The sequence below is a fragment of the Leptodactylus fuscus genome, chromosome 8 (assembly GCF_031893055.1).
Source record: "Leptodactylus fuscus isolate aLepFus1 chromosome 8, aLepFus1.hap2, whole genome shotgun sequence".
NCBI classification, from domain to species: Eukaryota; Metazoa; Chordata; class Amphibia; order Anura; family Leptodactylidae; genus Leptodactylus; species Leptodactylus fuscus.
Genome location: NC_134272.1, coordinates 3,669,162 through 3,689,685, shown reverse-complemented (window position 1 = coordinate 3,689,685; position 20,524 = coordinate 3,669,162). Strand labels below are relative to the sequence as shown.

Here is a 20,524-nt window from a genome sequence, read left to right as displayed (position 1 = left end):
CACAGTGATGTCACAGTACAGAGATAATACACACAGTGATGTCACAGTACGAGATAATACACACAGTGATGTCACAGTACAGGATAATACACACAGTGATGTCACAGTACAGGATAATACACACAGTGATGTCACAGTACAGGGATAATACACACAGTGATGTCACAGTACAGAGATAATACACACAGTGACGTCACAGTACAGAGATAATACACACAGTGATGTCACAGTACAGGATAATACACACAGTGATGTCACAGTACAGGGATAATACACACAGTGATGTCACAGTACAGGATAATACACACAGTGATGTCACAGTACAGGATAATACACACAGTGATGTCACAGTACAGGGATAATACACACAGTGATGTCACAGTACAGAGATAATACACACAGTGATGTCACAGTACAGGGATAATACACACAGTGACGTCACAGTACAGAGATAATACACACAGTGATGTCACAGTACAGAGATAATACACACAGTGATGTCACAGTACAGGGATAGTATACACAGTGATGTCACAGTACAGAGATAATACACACAGTGATGTCACAGTACAGGATAATACACACAGTGATGTCACAGTACAGAGATAATACACACAGTGATGTCACAGTACAGGATAATACACACAGTGATGTCACAGTACAGAGATAATACACACAGTGATGTCACAGTACAGAGATAATACACACAGTGATGTCACAGTACAGAGATAATACACACAGTGATGTCACAGTACAGGGATAATACACACAGTGATGTCACAGTACAGGATAATACACACAGTGATGTCACAGTACAGAGATAATACACACAGTGATGTCACAGTACAGAGATAATACACACAGTGATGTCACAGTACAGGATAATACAGTGATGTCACAGTACAGGGATAATACACACAGTGATGTCACAGTACAGGATAATACACACAGTGATGTCACAGTACAGGATAATACACACAGTGATGTCACAGTACAGGGATAATACACACAGTGATGTCACAGTACAGGATAATACACACAGTGATGTCACAGTACAGGGATAATACACACAGTGATGTCACAGTACATAGATAATACACACAGTGATGTCACAGTACAGGATAATACACACAGTGATGTCACAGTACAGGATAATACACACAGTGATGTCACAGTACAGAGATAATACAGTGATGTCACAGTACAGGATAATACACACAGTGATGTCACAGTACATAGATAATACACACAGTGATGTCACAGTACAGAGATAATACACACAGTGATGTCACAGTACAGGATAATACACACAGTGATGTCACAGTACAGGATAATACACACAGTGATGTCACAGTACAGGGATAATACACACAGTGATGTCACAGTACAGAGATAATACACACAGTGATGTCACAGTACAGAGATAATACACACAGTGACGTCACAGTACAGAGATAATACACACAGTGATGTCACAGTACAGAGATAATACACACAGTGATGTCACAGTACAGGGATAGTATACACAGTGATGTCACAGTACAGGATAATACACACAGTGATGTCACAGTACAGGATAATACACACAGTGATGTCACAGTACAGAGATAATACACACAGTGATGTCACAGTACAGGATAATACACACAGTGATGTCACAGTACAGAGATAATACACACAGTGATGTCACAGTACAGAGATAATACACACAGTGATGTCACAGTACAGAGATAATACACACAGTGATGTCACAGTACAGGGATAATACACACAGTGATGTCACAGTACAGGATAATACACACAGTGATGTCACAGTACAGGGATAATACACACAGTGATGTCACAGTACAGGGATAATACACACAGTGATGTCACAGTACAGAGATAATACACACAGTGATGTCACAGTACAGGATAATACACACAGTGATGTCACAGTACAGGATAATACACACAGTGATGTCACAGTACAGGATAATACACACAGTGATGTCACAGTACAGGGATAATACACACAGTGATGTCACAGTACAGAGATAATACACACAGTGATGTCACAGTACAGAGATAATACACACAGTGATGTCACAGTACAGGATAATACAGTGATGTCACAGTACAGGGATAATACACACAGTGATGTCACAGTACAGGATAATACACACAGTGATGTCACAGTACAGGATAATACACACAGTGATGTCACAGTACAGGGATAATACACACAGTGATGTCACAGTACAGGATAATACACACAGTGATGTCACAGTACAGAGATAATACACACAGTGATGTCACAGTACAGGATAATACACACAGTGATGTCACAGTACAGGGATAATACACACAGTGATGTCACAGTACAGGATAATACACACAGTGATGTCACAGTACAGGATAATACACACAGTGATGTCACAGTACAGGGATAATACACACAGTGATGTCACAGTACAGAGATAATACACACAGTGATGTCACAGTACAGGATAATACACACAGTGATGTCACAGTACAGAGATAATACACACAGTGATGTCACAGTACAGGATAATACACACAGTGATGTCACAGTACAGGATAATACACACAGTGATGTCACAGTACAGAGATAATACACACAGTGATGTCACAGTACAGAGATAATACACACAATGATGTCACAGTACAGAGATAATACACACAGTGATGTCACAGTACAGGATAATACACACAGTGATGTCACAGTACAGGATAATACACACAGTGATGTCACAGTACAGGATAATACACACAGTGATGTCACAGTACAGGATAATACACACAGTGATGTCACAGTACAGGGATAATACACACAGTGATGTCACAGTACAGAGATAATACACACAGTGATGTCACAGTACAGGATAATACACACAGTGATGTCACAGTACAGGATAATACACACAGTGATGTCACAGTAGAGGATAACCTGTCCTAAGTATCGGTCGTTATTATTACACTCCCAGAATCCCCCCGGCCTCACCCTCAGTCGTATCCCCATCATACACAATAGAGGGGGTGACATAAGGATGGAGGGGTTCCCTGTGTTTGCTCTCCTTACACATCACCGATTGTGGGTCTTGTTTGGTTGTACTTTGTGTAATTTGATTGTTACTTTGTATCTTTTATATTTGCTGCTACTTAATATCTAAAATTAAGAATGAAAAATCTCCTTTCTTACTGAGAGTCCTGCAGTTCTTGTAGGTCTGGCTGAGTCCCTGCACTCCCCTCTGCTACCACTGGAGGGCGGCACAGTCCTGGTATACAGGAGGGGATGGTGCTGACATATTCTGGGACTGCACAAAGCTGCTCCAGATCTCGCCTGCGCCTTACAGAGAGGTGTGATGGCCTCCTCCAGCTTCGCCCCGGTGATCCTCTGCCTGGTCTATCTGACAGCCGCTGTGAGCGCCACATCTGGACGTAAGTATTAATATGATGAGGACACATTACTACATGTCAGGTCTGTGGGGCCGTCACCTCCAGGCTATGCACCTATGGATTGTAAGATGGATATCTCATACAAATGCAATAGCTGAAGATAAAATAATACAAGATTTGGTAATGCAGACAACCTGCTTCACTAGGCCAGAGGGGCTGTGGGGCATTTATTTGGGATATTCCAGCTGGTACATTGTGGCCCATGTGCTGTGACCTATGGACAAGGAGTTCTCATTGATCCAGTGCAGTGTCAGATCTTATAGAGATTTGTGGGGCTTTATTGTACTATATATTCATTATTATTAGGATATATGACCTAGTAGGGGATTATTGACTGGAAGCCCCACAGCGGTGACCACCCCAAAACACATAGACAATGGAGAAGTCACCCCGGAGGATCCGGCGGGATCAGCTATTAAATGGTCGGTGTGATCTGGGGTTCTATGGTCATGCTTTAATATGAGAGGGAAAGGTGTCGCCCCCTATAAATGCCCCCGATGGCAAGGGCTGCATTTAAAATGGCGTCTGTCCAGATGGCACATCCCCTTTTATCCCCATGTACCCTGCCCATGGGGACAGTAGGTGCAGGTATAGGGGGTTCATATGGCAGTGGGGTGCAGCAGGGTAAGGCTAAGTTCATAAGCAGAATTTGGAGTGCTCTTCTGCCTCCAATTCCTCTCCAAATTCTGGCCCTGTGGACCCCGTGGCACGGAATCCACAGCATGATCGAGCAGGGCGCTGGAAACAATGGCAGGGACATCATGGCAGGGATTTGGAGCTGATGTTGAAGGGTAGAGACCAGTCCACCTCAAAATCAGCTTCCTGTTACCTGGTGTGAAATTTGAGTCACTGGAGGTTTTCCTAAAAGAGAAGGGTTCAGATTAGAGATGAAGATTGTGTTGGGGTGTCAGGTTGTAGGGTACAGGGATGAATGGGAGAAATCTGGAAGATGTTTGTCAGAGGATTAGGTGGAGCAGGGTCCTGTGAGGATATGTGCAGGGTGGAGGTCACAGAAGATTAGGGCAGGAGAGCTATGGAGGGGACAGTTTATAGGACTTTGTTAATATTTGCAATTGAATCTGGAACCAGGTAACCAGTGAAGGAGAAGCGTCGTATGGAGAGAAGCAGAACACCCGGATAGTGGAGCCGATGGTGGATGGAGAGGTGCAGGAGCATCAGATGGGAGGCCATAGATAAGGATGTTGCAGTAGTCTCGGTGGGAGATGATAAGGGCTCGCATCAGCAGTTTTAGTGGTTCAGGATTGAGAAAATATTGGGGCAGATTTATGAAGACTTAGAATTACTCTATTACTCTGCAACTAAATGTCCTTCTGTTCTTTGACCTGACTCCTCGTTGTCTTCTAGATGAATCCTACTTGCTGATGGTTTCTTCAGACGGCCCCATAACATCCGGTGCGGAGGCAACCATGAATGCCAGCTTACTGATAGCAAATGGCAGCACGAGCCTCATCGCGGACCCAGGCCTGTATCATTTTCATTGGATCTACAGCCCTCTCCTGCTCACCCACCGCTCACAGAAAGAATCCAGCTCTGCTATTACTGTGCGGTGCGAATCTCCAGGGTCCTACCCTATATCAGTCCGGGTGACAGTGAGACATTGCCCTACATGTGAGCCCATTGCAAGGAACACTACAGAGCTCCGGGTTACAAGTAGGCAACGGTCCGATGCATCCACATTATATAGATTATTTCAGTAGCTGAGTATATATATGGTGTATGCAGACAGGGGTATAAACGGGTGTAGACAGGGGTGTAGACGGGTATAGACAGGGGTATAAATGGGTATAGACAAAGGTGTAGACAGGGGTGTAGACGGGTGTATCGGGCAGATTCTGGATCCTGTAATTTGGCAGAATTGAATTCCTCATCACAATACAGAATGCCGCAGCTGCCGTGTGCATGGGTCGTATTCTCAGATAGACGTGGATAGCCGCAAGCTTATTATACCATTGTACAGGGTTAATCAATGCGGGAATCCATGACAATATAAACCGCAAAACTGTGACAGAAATCCAGGGGGCGCTCTTTACATTTCCACTGCAAATACCGGTCAGATTTCTATAAAGTGTGCACTTAGTGGAGCGCATTCAGCAAAGTAAGTTCCTCCTCTTTTCAGCAGCCATGTCACGTGCTATACTGTTAGGTGAGGAGTGGGGCCTTAGCAGTGCAATCTTTGTCCTGGTCCCCCAATTCATTACTTTTGCAGAGGGCTGTGGGGGAGGCCGGAGCTTTTGTTGCTCAGCCTCCCCTGCAGCCGCTTTGTGACATCACCAACTCTCTAAGGACTTGGGCTGCAGCTCCATTCGTGTGACAGAGTCAATAGGTGAGTCAGGAACGAGGGTTTTGGCCTCCCCTGCAGCTCTCCCCAAAAGTAATGAATGGAGCAGTGGGGTCCGAGGCGTGCATTAGTAAGAATACGTAACCTGTGCAGGAAATATATTTATTACTCCCTGGATAAGCCCTTTAATAAATGGGCAATATCTGACACCGACGTTGCACAGATTAAATCCAATGTCCTATTGAATGAGCCCCGATACAGAAGCAGATGTGGGTGACGCTATAAGTCAGATGGACGGTTCTCATGGAGTGATCCAGCGTGTGTGAACAGAACCTTATTTACACTGATACAATGTAGTTACCTGGAATTGTATGAAATTAGGAATAGAGCGCAGTGTCCTCACCGATGGGGGCACCTGCTTATACTTGACACTGTCAGGCCTCGTCCATCACAGACTAACAGAATATTGTCATCCGGCAGGAGGAATCGTGGGACATCTCGCGGCGTCACAAGCGGACGGCAGACACGGCAGGGAAGGATTCTTCGTGGCCACAAACAGCGCAGTGACATTGTCTTTCCTCATTCATGATCCAAGTAACTTCTTTAAGTCGGCGACTTTCACCTACACGTGGACATTTGATGACAGGTTTGTTATAGTCTCCCCTGTGCTTAGAATACGGCGCCGTGTACACCCCTATGTGCCGCTGCCTGCGCCTCTGTCCAAGAGCTTATTAATAATAAGTTATATAATAATAAGTTTGTAGGCTGCATCGTGTCTGACACAATAGGACAAGCTCAGTTTTATATGGACCCAATTTACCCATTAAGGTGAATCAGTCTGTGCTAAAAACAGATCCATGAAACTTACGGCGGAGAATCCACATGGCTGAGTATTAAGCACCTGGTCTCTGTATCAGCTAGATTTAGGCTGGGGCCACACGGCTATATTTGTCACTTGACTTAAAAATGACATTGTGCAACATCGCATGACATTAACGTTGCATGACTGTTTGTCGCAAGATTTTAATGCAATTTCGAATTGTACGAGTAATGTTGCCGCGTGGCCCGCGTGGCCCAATCTCTGAAGACAGTTCAGCCAAGCTGTTCTCCAGATGGTACCTCTCACCAATATATGGATCACATCTACTGTCTAGACCAGGGGGCCTCAAACCATTGCCCATGGGCCACATGCGGCCCGCCGAGGAAATTTGCCCGGCCCACCGCATGCGACCCACGCGCCTTCGCCCAACTGAAAGCGTGGCACGACCTCAGAGTGTGACCTCTGCCCCGCTGCAGCCCTGATGACATGACTCTGCATTTGAGCCACATATATCACAGGCTTGTCCGAATCCCTAGAAGTTAGACATCTGACATCTCTTTGTTATCTACACCGTGTCTATCGAGGATTTGCGCACTTTTATTCATTGTGGTAGAAAGCATTAATAAATCTGGGTAAAAATAACTACGTGGCGAAATTTTGGTGCAAACGAAACCATAAAACCTGTGCCTGCGCCTTAGATCATGTGCCCATTGGTCTGTGTATTGTCTTCTTACCAGGACGACCGTCATGACATCGGATCCTTTGGTTCTTCACAACTATTCTTCACCAGGAGTCTCCCGAGTTTCCCTGCACGTTACCGCTCGTCTCCATGATGGCGAACAGCAAAGTCATTCTGGGGAAAAAACTGGGAACTTCACCGCCACGTTAACGTTACAAGGTACTCGTGCACAAGGTCGTAGGCGTTATTTTAATACCTTTATGCTCCTTCTTTTGGTGATGTGTATTGGGGATTGTAACATGTGCAATGATATGGAGACTTGTCCTGGGCATGTTATAAGGTGGAACAAGATGAGCTGCAGTGTAAAGCATGGTGAATGGAAAGGATAAAAGGCTCCGATGAGATTGGAGTTTACTTATGACAATACCGTAAAATCAGCCATGTCCAGCTCCTGCTTTGTTAGTCCTGCGCCATATACTATGACTACTGGGCCTCTACCCCTGACATTACTTGGGCCTCTACCCCTGACATTACTTGGGCCTCTACCCCTGACATTACTTGGGCCTCTACCCCTGACGTTACTTGGGCCTCTACCCCTGACGTTACTTGGGCCTCTACCCCTGACGTTACTTGGGCCTCTACCCCTGACATTACTTGGGCCTCTACCCCTGACATTACTTGGGTCTCTACCCCTGACATTACTTGGGCCTCTACCCCTGACATTACTTGGGCCTCTACCCCTGACATTACTTGGGCCTCTACCCCTGACATTACTTGGGCCTCTACCCCTGACATTACTTGGGCCTCTACCCCTGACATTACTTGGGCCTCTACCCCTGACGTTACTTGGGCCTCTACCCCTGACGTTACTTGGGCCTCTACCCCTGACGTTACTTGGGCCTCTACCCCTGACGTTACTTGGGCCTCTACCCCTGACGTTACTTGGGCCTCTACCCCTGACATTACTTGGGCCTCTACCCCTCTGGATTATTGTATGACCATGGAATAAATATAGGTATAGTCTTGGCTTGTCTCGTTGGAGGAGTCTTGGCCTCCTCACTCCAGTCTTCTGTTTCTACTTGGTTTTGCCTCCTTCCATATTACCGGGGGCTGAGTTAAAAGAATATTCTTGTCGGGCCCTTGTACATTATTATCCGTTATTTTCTGTTTCCAGATATTATAAGTAGTATCGCCATATCGGGCCCTAGAGAGACCGCCGCCGGGCAGAATGTGAATATGTCTCTACACATCTTTGGAAGGTAAGGGTTAATTCCTAAAATAATAGAAACGTCATTGTATGACCCATTTCTGAGGATTTTGTTACACACTATAGATTGGGAACACGCTGCCCCTCACCTAAACATCACAGACTCTCTCTCCTGTTCTGATAGTTTGCTACAATGTATCAGTGAATGTTTCAGTCTGGAGTCCTGATAATTTAGGATATGATTGATTGTCTGGATACAACTGTAACAAAGTCTGAGCTGTGAGATGGATGAGTTCTGTGCAGGGTATCAGCCTCTGGGTGCAAACATGAAGGTTCCCATTCACTGACAGCAATCGGAGATCTCACATGGGAACATGGTGGAAACCAGATGCAAGTGTCTGTATTTTTTGGTGCAGCTCCTATTCAGGTGCTTGTGCTTTGGCTTGGTCCGCAGTATATCGTCCAGCGCTATTGTCAGACCCCCGTCATCTCATACTATGGTATGGTATTAAATACACGACAGAGCCCGGACAACTCCTTTAACTCTGCAGTGAAAGTCCTCAGCAGCTCTTCTATATAACAGGGAAGGTTTGGAAATCCTCAGAATGTCTGCACTGATGGTTTTCTGAAAGGTTTGTATCAGGTTTTCATTGCCCTATTCACATGTGCAGGGTAATGCAGAACCTGCTAAACCTGTGAAGTTCTCCAATGTCTCCACTATACACATGGACCTAGATGGACGGGAGATTCTGGTTTATCTTTGTGATGCAAACAAACAGCATCAGGTTATAGTGTCAACTACAGCGACATAAAGTGCGAGAAATAACAGTGAGATAGAAGCGAGAAAACTCTGCCTATAAGGGCCTGTCTACACAGTGCGGTTATGTACAGATAACACGGAATCAAAATCGCATCAGAAGAAAACGCATTTAGTTTTTATACAGATTTTGGTGCAATGAAAGATGTTAAAGAATTGATGTTTCATCTGTAACATTAAGAGACGGCGCCAAAAGCAACAACAAAACTGCAGGCGGATTTATGTGATGTAGTTGTTACCTGTATAGTGTCAGTGCACACGTAGGCTAAGGCCCCACGTTACCGGAAACGCAATATGGCATTGCCTGCGTATCTGTAAGTATAATGGACATGCTGCGATTAGCCTATAAGATTTCCATCAGGTATCGCAGGCACTGGATCTGTCTTTAGGGGACATTTATGTATTTTGCACCAATAAATGTGTTATAGATGCTGCTCACAGATTTCTAGGATTGATATGACTTAGGTGACGCGATCCTTCCTCTTCCAGTCCTCCTCTGACTGTCTGCTGGCTCATCAAGTCTGACTGCGTTTCCTTGGATGGAGAAGACTGCCACCCGCTGGTGATAAATGACACTGCCGTCACTGTAAGGCATCAGTTCACATCTGCAGGACGCTACTGTTTGAGTGTTAAAGCCGAGAACGAAGTCAGCAGATTATTAAGACATCAGAGCATCAATGTGGGCTCTACAGGTAACACAGGACGGGGACAGCCATATACACATACATAGGGGACACTATATAGTACTGATGTAAAGGAGGGAGTCATTGCTTCTAGAAATGCCCAAAAATTCGCAAATTCTTCCTCCTTTCATCTCCTTTGGTCCTGTTTTACAGTATCTCATATAGAAATCTCCTCTTTGTGTCTCGGGCTCTGCCTGTCCCTCCCCGCAGGGCCTTATACAAGGACAGTCTTTACTCTTCATTAGGTTATTAGAGACTTGTCCGTGACATCTCATATAAAGAGGTAACAGAGAGCAGCGGAGTGACTATGGGCGCTCTTATGTACGTGGCCTGGTGTAGTTGGACTTACGTGGTATATCCATATACTTGCCTGTTTTGGGTAGTAGAGGAGCGGATTTCCATGGGCCGTCTGTTTAGGTGACCTTATATTTACTAGAGGATCCGGTCCCTTCATGTGAGAGGAAAGTCACTGCAGACTGTATATAAGTGATGTATAGAGGGTAATATGGCCGTGAGCTCATAGCCTAATATTCATCATAGACTTGTCTGTCCTGACTCCAGGCTTTCTTCCTACAGGTCTGCACCCGGTGTGGTTTGTGCTGCCATGTTGTGCCTTCATCGCCATTGCTGTTGGCTTCATCTTCTATACGTTATTCAGAGCCGGCAGTCACAGCCCTCATCACAAGTCACTGGTGGAGGTAGGTTATCCATCCTGGTTTACTGCCATATTACACTTTGTATAGAGAAAATTCCTTTTTACAGCTGTTGTATCATGGAATATACAAAGCTTATAAGTCACCAGAGAAATGTACAAGAGCCAGCAGAGGATGTCCAATGTATAATGTAATATACGCCATATTGTCTGATGTACAATATAATCCACACTATAATGTCTAATGTACAATATAATCCACACTATAATGTCTAATGTACAATATAATATACAGAATAATGTACAATATGACACACGGAGGTCACCTGACAGCTCTCGGTAGTATTCGCAGGCTGCAGGGAGACCCCCAGTACAGGATCACTGGTCTTTAGTACGTTATGTTGTGTTTATAACGTAAATCTCTCCGCAGGACCATCCCTTTAATAGACTTTCCCTTTTCATATTTTGCGCCTCTCTAGTCTTTCTATTACATTTTCGTGTCTTGTGCGCTGGATAGTGAGCTCTGTATATACACAAATAAAGATGGAAACAATGTGTCGGTGCAATAGATACAATGTACACAATGTGGTTCTTTATTACATGTTGGCTACTACTAATGAGCTATTTGCAGTTGCAGAGGAAATTTCTAGAAAACAAATCTTGATCATAAGACTGTTCACATTACATTATGAGTCTGTGTTGAGGTCCAGACACCTGCAGGACCTAGGATGGAGGGGATTGTCTCCTACTGTCCTGGCACATAGTGGGATACGTCACTAATAGGCTTTCATTGTACACACGACTATGACTTGTCTATTCCATTCCACAAACAGGATAAAGCCACGTACAGGGGCCAGCAATGGGCAATACAATACAATTGTGGCCTCTGATTAGTTGTAGAGGCTGGGACATACACACTGGATGTAGGTCCTTAATGTGATGTGAACAGGGCCTTAACCTCGTACAACCCTGAATCTTGGGCAACGTTCAGCGGTGAACTTCTCGAGATGGGCAGCTCGGTGGTCCAGTGGTTAGTACTGATACCTTGTAGCATCCTTGGCTACAATCCCCAGGAGCTATTTCTTCAAGGAGCTGTTATGTTACCCCCGTGTTCCAGTGGGTTTCTCTGCTAGATTTGGGTACTTAGGTGTCTTTCCACAGCTCCTGACCATGCTGATAGGATAAATAAGTGTCTGTGTGTGTCAGCTCTGGACTTGTAGGACTGGAAATGGCCGTATTTTACATGGTCGCCCATTGATTTTTCATGGTATCAGGGTTTTTTCCGCATTATTATAATGCTTCCATTATATCTATACAGAAACTGCCAGCATTTCTGTGGATATAATCGAAATCCTGAGACTTATCAAGACATAATAGTTTTTGAAATTGTAGCATGTCCACTACAAGGTGCAGAGAGGACTAGCCTTACACTTTGCAGGTGCTGATAAACAGTGCGGCGAAATTGCAGCCTTTATGGTACGCGGGGCCCGGCCTAAGGCTGAATCAGGTGCAGAATCTGCAGCACCATTGTGCACGACACTTCATTCACCTCTTATTTCTTAACATTGGAAACAATGTGTAGCTGAGTCCAGATTGGGGCCGGCGCAGTATAAATGCACCAACAGTAGCCAGTATTTATAAGCCTGAAGTTTGTGACTGTTTTATTGCCTGTATTCTGCGTATTCATCGTGATACAGGACCATATGTATATAGTGAGGTCCGGGGACCTTTTCTTTCTCTATCCCCCAATATTTTCCTTTTTATGAACAAGAACAAAGAATAGAGAAATCTCATTGATTCCAGTGGACAAAGCTTACTTGGCACTGACGCATCTCCCATCACGTTCTCCTGTCTGTGTCATCTCCGGAGATCTTATGTCTCTGTGTCCCCTATTCCTGCATTACAAAAGAGAATAGATGGAAAGCTTCTCCCGGCGCCATCTTGTATGAATGCGATGTCTTTACACTTCTGTGACCTGTGCATGTCCTCGGGATATTGAATCTTCGGAGATGTCACCCCCTGTTTGTCCCCGGTATATACGACTTATCATCTCATAAATGGAAACCCTTCATTATGTGCAATGAACACAATTCAATATCCTATGAGAGGTTTGGGGTCTTTATTCCCTCCCTATACTCACGAGCCATCGAGTGTCCAATTTACAGCCCTGACTCACGACTACCTGTAAATCTTCAGCTTTATTTCCCGGCATGTCGGCGCCATTCATCAAACAGAAAGACCATCAATGGCGGGGAATAATAGGCAATTCTCCGTCATACTCTCATCTCACAGATACATTTCTGGCGCCGGATGTGATTGTTTTTGTCTTTTGTTGCGCCCCGCGGTCGTACCTCGGCGATGTTCAGGACATGTTGCGTCGAGCGAGAACATTCTGGTTTCAGTGATAATTACCGGCGATGTTTCACGAGACCGTGTCCTGGTATTTTTGGCTGCAGATGAAGGCAGGTACAAACCCCAGCACCGGCGGTTCAGGGGAAATGAATGAGATTTCACAGTAGCTGAAGCTAATTTACACCCCTGGTGTGATCGCGGACAAGACAGGCGCTGCCGAGAAGAATGGACTTTAGTGGGAACATATAGAAAACAGCGGGAACGAAAACAAACTGCAATGACGTCAATCTGTACCGAGCCTCAAAGGGATGGAGAAAACAAGGGAAGATGAAACGTATATGGAGAAGATCAAAGCCTTGTAATGCTGCAGCCGCGGCACCGATGTGAAGGCTTTGTATATATATATAGCTACCAGGAGTATACGATATTGTCTATTAGGACTACATGTGCGTAAAGGACGGGATGGGTAATATAATATTTGGTACAGGATCATTCTAGATATTATACCTTAGACCCCTCCATACTATTGCTTTATACATGAGACATATGTATAATTGTAGCCCCCCTGTACCTGCCCCCTCGCCCCATGTCACTCCGGCCTCTCCAGAGTTGCAGGACCTCTTATCCTAAGCTGTGATTAGACAGATGTGCAACGTTTCATTCCTATCAATGGGAGTACGAGAGATGGTCGGGGTGCGGCACCCACTACCCCCGGCACTGCCATTCACATGAATGGAGCGGCACTTGTCTATCCTGATGAAGAACTCCCCCATTCCTCTGATCAGTGGGAATCCCACCAATTTGCAAGTGCTATGGATAGGGTATAACTTCTTAAGCAGAGAATACCCCTTTAAGGTGCCTGGACACATGACGGCAAAGTCCACCGAATTTGCTAATTTCAACAGGACCGTGACGGTCTTATACCTGTCTTGGTTTCCCGTGTCTGCCATGATTGGTGATGTCAGGGGAAGGACGGATTGGGCTTCAACATGTCTGATCCTTTGTCTCCTCAGTAGTTACGTCACTACAGTAACTGCGCCCAAACATCGTACAGCGCACAAAGTGACCATATAGGGGGGAATGAACCAGTTTGGATCAAAGCAGATCCAACCCAGGTTTCGGGTTTGACCAGAACTTGAAACTTTGAGGATTCATTACCCATGAACCATTATCATATTTAGGTGTCCCTCTTCAGACCCTGGAGTATAATAAGTGGAGGTTAGGAAACATAAGATGAAAGCGTCATGGTGTAATAGCACTCCATGTCACCAAATGCAACGGTTCTCCACTGGGGTTGGGGTGCATGATGTCACCCAGGAGGTAAGAAGAGGACCCCAAGAGAATGCCAGGCACCTGACAGCACAAGGCTATGGAAATGTACTGTCATGGCGGCTTCACCTCCCATCAATGACGCTGAGCTGTAAGGCTGGCCCCTCTGACCGTGCAGGGATATCCGTGCCGAAACTAACGACATGCCGGCAAAGCTAAGTCTGTAGTGTCAGTTTTCTAGTGGTGTATATCACACTGCCTGTGTCAGGGGACTTGAAACTTCTTTGTTAAAGGGGTTACCAAAGGAACAACAAGTTTTATTTCTTCAGAGCCCCAGATTGGGCTTTCGGAGTTCACAATATTGATGTCTTATCTGTGGGGTCTCACCCCCTGCAGTCCCACCGAGCCCCTGCTCCAGGGGGCTGCAATGTTTGGACAAGCACGGTCGCCTCTTCCTGGTTTCCACTGCTCTGCACATCGGGGCGCCATCTACGTAGCAGTGGCTGTGCTGGGTATTGCAGCTTTGTCTAGTTATGGTATACGGTAATATATCGCGTGTTATACGATTTCTAGAGTCACCTCTCAGCATTGTAGCTGATCTCCAGAAGATGCCGGGAAACAGTCATCAAAGATCACATCCTGAGATGACAGAGGAAGATTACGGCGATCTTCACCCACAAGCTGTGACCGTGATGTCTTCATTATCTGTGAGGAACGGTTTATTCCTAAATCCCAGGCATCGTTCCCCGCTAGGTTCAAAGGCAATTCATGTAAAGCCACTTTATCCGTGTCTGTGCAGTATAACCCGCAGACCTGAGACAATAGATAAATGTCTGTACGTTACTACATCTGAGCAGGACCGCGGCGCGGCGGTCGGCGCGTTATCGAAAACTTTCAGCTAAAATATAACATCAGAGTCTAATGTGGACCCGACGGCTCTTCTGACTTGTCTGTCGTAGTAAATTCTGCATCGCCATTAAATAGGAATGGGGGGATTTTATTATTAGAATTTGACTTTGTTGTGCCTCTGTTACTCCTCCTGGAAATACGAGTATATATATAAATGGATGATGTCCGCACTGATTGATCAGTGCACTGATCACCCGCTATCTCCAAGGGCTGGATGGTGTGGACGCCCCCTTGTATGTCTATACTGGCTCAGTGATCGGACACGTGTGCGCCTTGGTCTAATCTCTCAGGTCAAGGGCGTTTATGACGTTTGCACTTCTGGGACCCACAGCTTTCTCTAGAATGGGGATTCTCTACTACCCTCCTTTCCTGAGTGCCTGCACGTCTGCTGGCAGTATACAGAGGGATTGTTCGTGTCTGTGAAGGCGTTGCATGGAGAAGCAATATGTCAGATGTAGCTAAAATAATAAAGCTCCCCCCTCCCCCCGGCCGCCTGCCGCACCCCGCGCACTATAATGAGCACAGGCAGTTCCAATCTTCAGCCTGGTGGAGTGAGGGATTTTTTGGGGGAGGTGTTTGCATATTCTCCCCATTTTGTCCTGGATCTGTTGGAGGTGACAATTCACGTGGGTGGCAATAAAGATGGTATTTTAGAGAAAGTCAATCTTTTTGCTCCTTTTTCTGCCTCATTTCCAGTGAAGCATTTCTATCATCTGGCACAGTATGTACGTGAAGGCGCAGCCTGCAAATCCTAAAATATCATAGAAATTTGCTTCGGTATCGCTGCAGTAAATCTGGGAATTACAGCTATAATACAGACAATTAAAGACAACTTGAAGTCTGGAGCATCTTTTCTTACAATTCCTCTGTTATTCCTCCTCGAAATAATGAAACAATTGGCAACTGGGTGGTGCAATTCCTCAGGTCAAAGGGGTGTGTCCATACTGATGGAACAGGATCACAGTGAGGTCACATCCCCTACTGGTAACACCCAGTTGTCATTCTATTCAGGAACAGAGGAATTGCACAAAACAGGGTTGTAGCAGGTTTTTTGCAGATTTTGCTGCAGTAGGGAGCCGTCTATAAACTTCCAAGATATTTCCCATTCCTTTTATAGCAATTCTTGCATTCAGCTCAAATTACAAAATCTGCAACAAAACAAGCTGAGTTTCCGTCATATGGGGTCTCAGCTTCAATGTAATAAACTTGGCACAAATTATAGGCTTCCTACAAATTAGACAGAATTAGAGAAGACGCCTATGACTTTGGATATTGGTGAGTATCGGGGTGATACATTTTCTTACTTTGTTAGTGTGCAGCGCGCTGAGACATACATAAGACGTCTAATAAGGAATTATTCCTCCCTTTTCAGGTGGCAGACTTTGATTTCTCTCCGGTTAGTGAGAAGTATGAAGCTCTTCCAGAATACAAGGAAATCCCAGCAGGGAACCTGTGCTGCTCCTACTGCTCTGCTGCCGGAACCTCTGAGGAAGGAGCGCAGAGCCGAGAATCCCAGCCCTTCCTACATCCACTGGCCACACCCCTGAGGAGCTACACTCTGTGACCCGGGTGTAATATTGTGCCGCCTAGAGTGTTGCCTTAAGAAGCTTGGTGCTTGTTCAGCTCAGTATTGTGCCCATGGGAGCGTATGTAGATATACATGGGAGATATGAAATCTAGTGCACAGGAAAGGGAAGGAGTTACGTGCAGCAGCCAAAATCACTGAAGTCTGGTTGTCAGATTCCTCCATCTATCCCATGCACCAGTTTTTATAAATCTTCCCCAAGTGAGATTGATGCACTGACTGCATTGCCTATGCTTGACTGCAACTTCATGTTTACAGGAGGGTCATCCGTGAAGATGAATGTAGGGCCGGGCACAGCGGGAGCACTAGCATGGCATGCCCGAATTATACTAAGGGAGCCCATAGACATTCCCCACCAAGAAATCCAGGTGCAGCAGGAGTTTGCTGGCGGGAGGGTTGACGCACATTACCCTGTGAATGGCCCCGTCTGGCAAACTTCTCCTGGATTCCTCATTGTCACCTGGTCCACATAGCGGCATCAGTCCTGCAGGTTACACATCACAAGTATGTCAGGCATCCCTTCTATTCCCTCTATAGATGACATAGTGCATATAATAGTGTATACACGTCTTCTCTGCCCCATATACATTCTGTGAGCACCAGCAGAGCAAAACATTGAATGCAAAATTCTACTAATCAGGCTCAGCTTAATATGGGAAGTGGAGAGATCGTCCCGTAGCGGGTATAAAGGGTTTCACAATGACTATACGTGTATACAGAGATAACAGGGCTCTCTATGGAGTACTAACTTAAATGGTTCCCAAACTGATCCTGGCCGCTCTGATTCTGGCTCTGTCTGGGTCTTCGCTGGGTGTTTGTCTTGATATTGGAGATGTCCACTCACCAGGTCACCATTGTGGCCAGTAATTGGTGGAGCAGGAAATTCTAGAAATTTTCTTGTGTATCAAGAAGTGGAGACCCCGGGAGCAGAGAAATCGCTGAGGGTATCAAGTATATGTTAGGAGGCTGTAGTCCTGTCCTGTAGCTTGGTACCCGCACACATTCTGGACCCCATGGACCCCCACGATGGACCTGCTGCTATTACTCTGCTGTCTCTATCGGGTACAAGGACTTGTCTATAAGGTCTTATTACTGACTATAATGTCATCTGCCCTACAATGATCCTTCACGAGAATCTCACAATTTGCTCGGCATGTCTGAGCCCTCTCTCTTTATTGAGTCACCTCATAGCTAGTGCTCGTTTTCACCAATATTTTGGTGCTAAAATGAAGCCGTCTATCATAAATTGGACATATTGTAGGATTTAAGGCACTTTTTTTAGACCCAACACCAAAAATTTCTAATATAAGTAAAAAAAAATTGCACCTTTTTTTCAGTATCTTGGAACAGAATTCTGTTGGATTCGCTGCAACAAAGTGTAACTCGTGCCTCAACTAATTTACTGTATTTCTTGTTGCTTGTATAGCTCCAACATATTCTGCTGTGATGTACAAATCACCTGGTAAGTTGTCAGTCATAGACATCAATGTTACCTACACATAGCAGACGTCTACAGTGAGATTACCAAATCTTATGTGAAGGATCTTATGAGGGACGGGGATAAGAAAACTTTACTTATTATTTACCTGCTGCTAACAAGGAAATGAGATCAAACAGCAACACAATCCACTGAACTACACTCTGCCCTATCCTCTGTACTATCCTCTGCCCTATCCTCAGTACTATCCTCTGTACTATCCTCTGCCCTATCCTCAGTACTATCCTCTGTACTATCCTCTGCCCTATCCTCAGTACTATCCTCTTCACTATCCTCAGTACTATCCTCTGTACTATCCTCTTCACTATCCTCAGTACTATCCTCTGTACTATCCTCTTCACTATCCTCTGCACTATCCTCTGCACTATCCTCTGCACTATCCTCTGCACTATCCTCTGTACTATCCTCTGCCCTATCCTCAGTACTATCCTCTGTACTATCCTCTTCACTATCCTCAGTACTATCCTCTGTACTATCCTCTTCACTATCCTCAGTACTATCCTCTGTACTATCCTCTGTACTATCCTCAGTACTATCTTCTGTACTATCCTCTGTACTCTCCTCAGTACTATCTTCTGTACTATCCTCTGCACTATCCTCAGTTCTATCCTCTGTAATATCCTCTGTACTATCCTCTGCCCTATCCTCAGTACTATCCTCTGTACTATCCTCTTCACTATCCTCAGTACTATCCTCTGTACTATCCTCTGCCCTATCCTCAGTACTATCCTCTGTACTATCCTCTTCACTATCCTCTGCACTATCCTCTGCACTATCCTCTGTACTATCCTCTGCACTATCCTCTGTACTATCCTCTTCACTATCCTCAGTACTATCCTCTGTACTATCCTCTGCCCTATCCTCAGTACTATCCTCTGTAATATCCTCTTCACTATCCTCTGCACTATCCTCTGTACTATCCTCTGTACTATCCTCTGCACTATCCTCTGTACTATCCTCTGCACTATCCTCTGTACTATCCTCTGCACTATCCTCTGCACTATCCTCTGTACTATCCTCTGCACTATCCTCTGCCCTATCCTCAGTACTATCCTCTGTACTATCCTCTGCCCTATCCTCAGTACTATCCTCTGTACTATCCTCAGTACTATCTTCTGTACTATCCTCATTACTATCCTCTGCACTATCCTCTGCACTATCCTCTGCACTATCCTCAGTACTATCCTCTGCACTATCCTCTGCACTATCCTCTGTACTATCCTCTGCACTATCCTCTGCACTATCCTCTGTACTATCCTCTGTACTATCCTCTGCACTATCCTCTGCACTATCCTCTGCACTATCCTCTGTACTATCCTCTGTACTATCTTCTGTACTATCCTCATTACTATCCTCTGTACTATCCTCTGCACTATCCTCTGTACTATCTTCTGTACTATCTTCTGTACTATCCTCTGTACTATCCTCTGTACTATCCTCAGTACTATCTTCTGTACTATCCTCTGTACTATCCTCTGCCCTATCCTCTGTACTATCCTCTGTACTATCCTCTGCACTATCCTCAGTACTATCCTCTGCACTATCCTCTGCACTATCCTCTGCACTATCCTCTGCACTATCCTCTGTACTATCCTCAGTACTATCCTCTGCACTATCCTCTGCACTATCCTCTGCACTATCCTCAGTACTATCCTCTGCACTATCCTCATTACTATCCTCTGTACTATCCTCTGCACTATCCTCTGTACTATCCTCTGTACTATCCTCAGTACTATCTTCTGTACTATCCTCTGTACTATCCTCTGCACTATCCTCTGCACTATCCTCTGTACTATCCTCTGTACTATCCTCTGCACTATCCTCAGTTCTATCCTCTGTAATATCCTCTGTACTATCCTCTGTACTATCTTCTGTACTATCCTCTGCACTATCCTCTGTACTATCCTCTGTACTATCCTCTGTACTATCCTCTGTACTATCCTCAGTACTATCTTCTGTACTATCCTCTGTACTATCCTCAGTACTATCTTCTGTACTATCCTCTGCACCATCCTCAGTTCTATCCTCTGTAATATCCTCTGTACTATCCTCAGTACTATCCTTTGCCCTATCCTCTGTACTATCCTCAGTACTATCCTCTGTCCTATCCTCTGCACTATCCTCAGTACTATCCTCTGTATTATCCTCTGTACTATCCTCTGCACTATCCTCATTACTATCCTCTGTACTATCCTCTGCACTATCCTCTGTACTATCCTCTGTACTATCCTCAGTACTATCTTCTGTACTATCCTCTGCACTATCCTCTGCACTATCCTCTGTACTATCCTCTGT

The 20,524-nt window shown here is 45.1% G+C and overlaps 1 protein-coding gene across 1 annotated transcript; it reads left to right on the top strand.

Moving 5' to 3' along the window:
* The first annotated feature begins 3,314 nt into the window (after positions 1-3,314).
* On the top strand, positions 3,315-17,012 carry TMEM130 (transmembrane protein 130). The gene is made up of 8 exons (XM_075285013.1): positions 3,315-3,441; positions 4,825-5,130; positions 6,239-6,404; positions 7,316-7,476; positions 8,432-8,516; positions 9,771-9,973; positions 10,541-10,662; positions 16,519-17,012. The coding sequence occupies exons 1-8, from the start codon at positions 3,366-3,368 to the stop codon at positions 16,708-16,710; spliced, it is 1,311 nt and encodes a 436-aa protein (XP_075141114.1). The 5' UTR covers positions 3,315-3,365; the 3' UTR covers positions 16,711-17,012.
* The last annotated feature ends 3,512 nt before the right edge of the window (positions 17,013-20,524 follow it).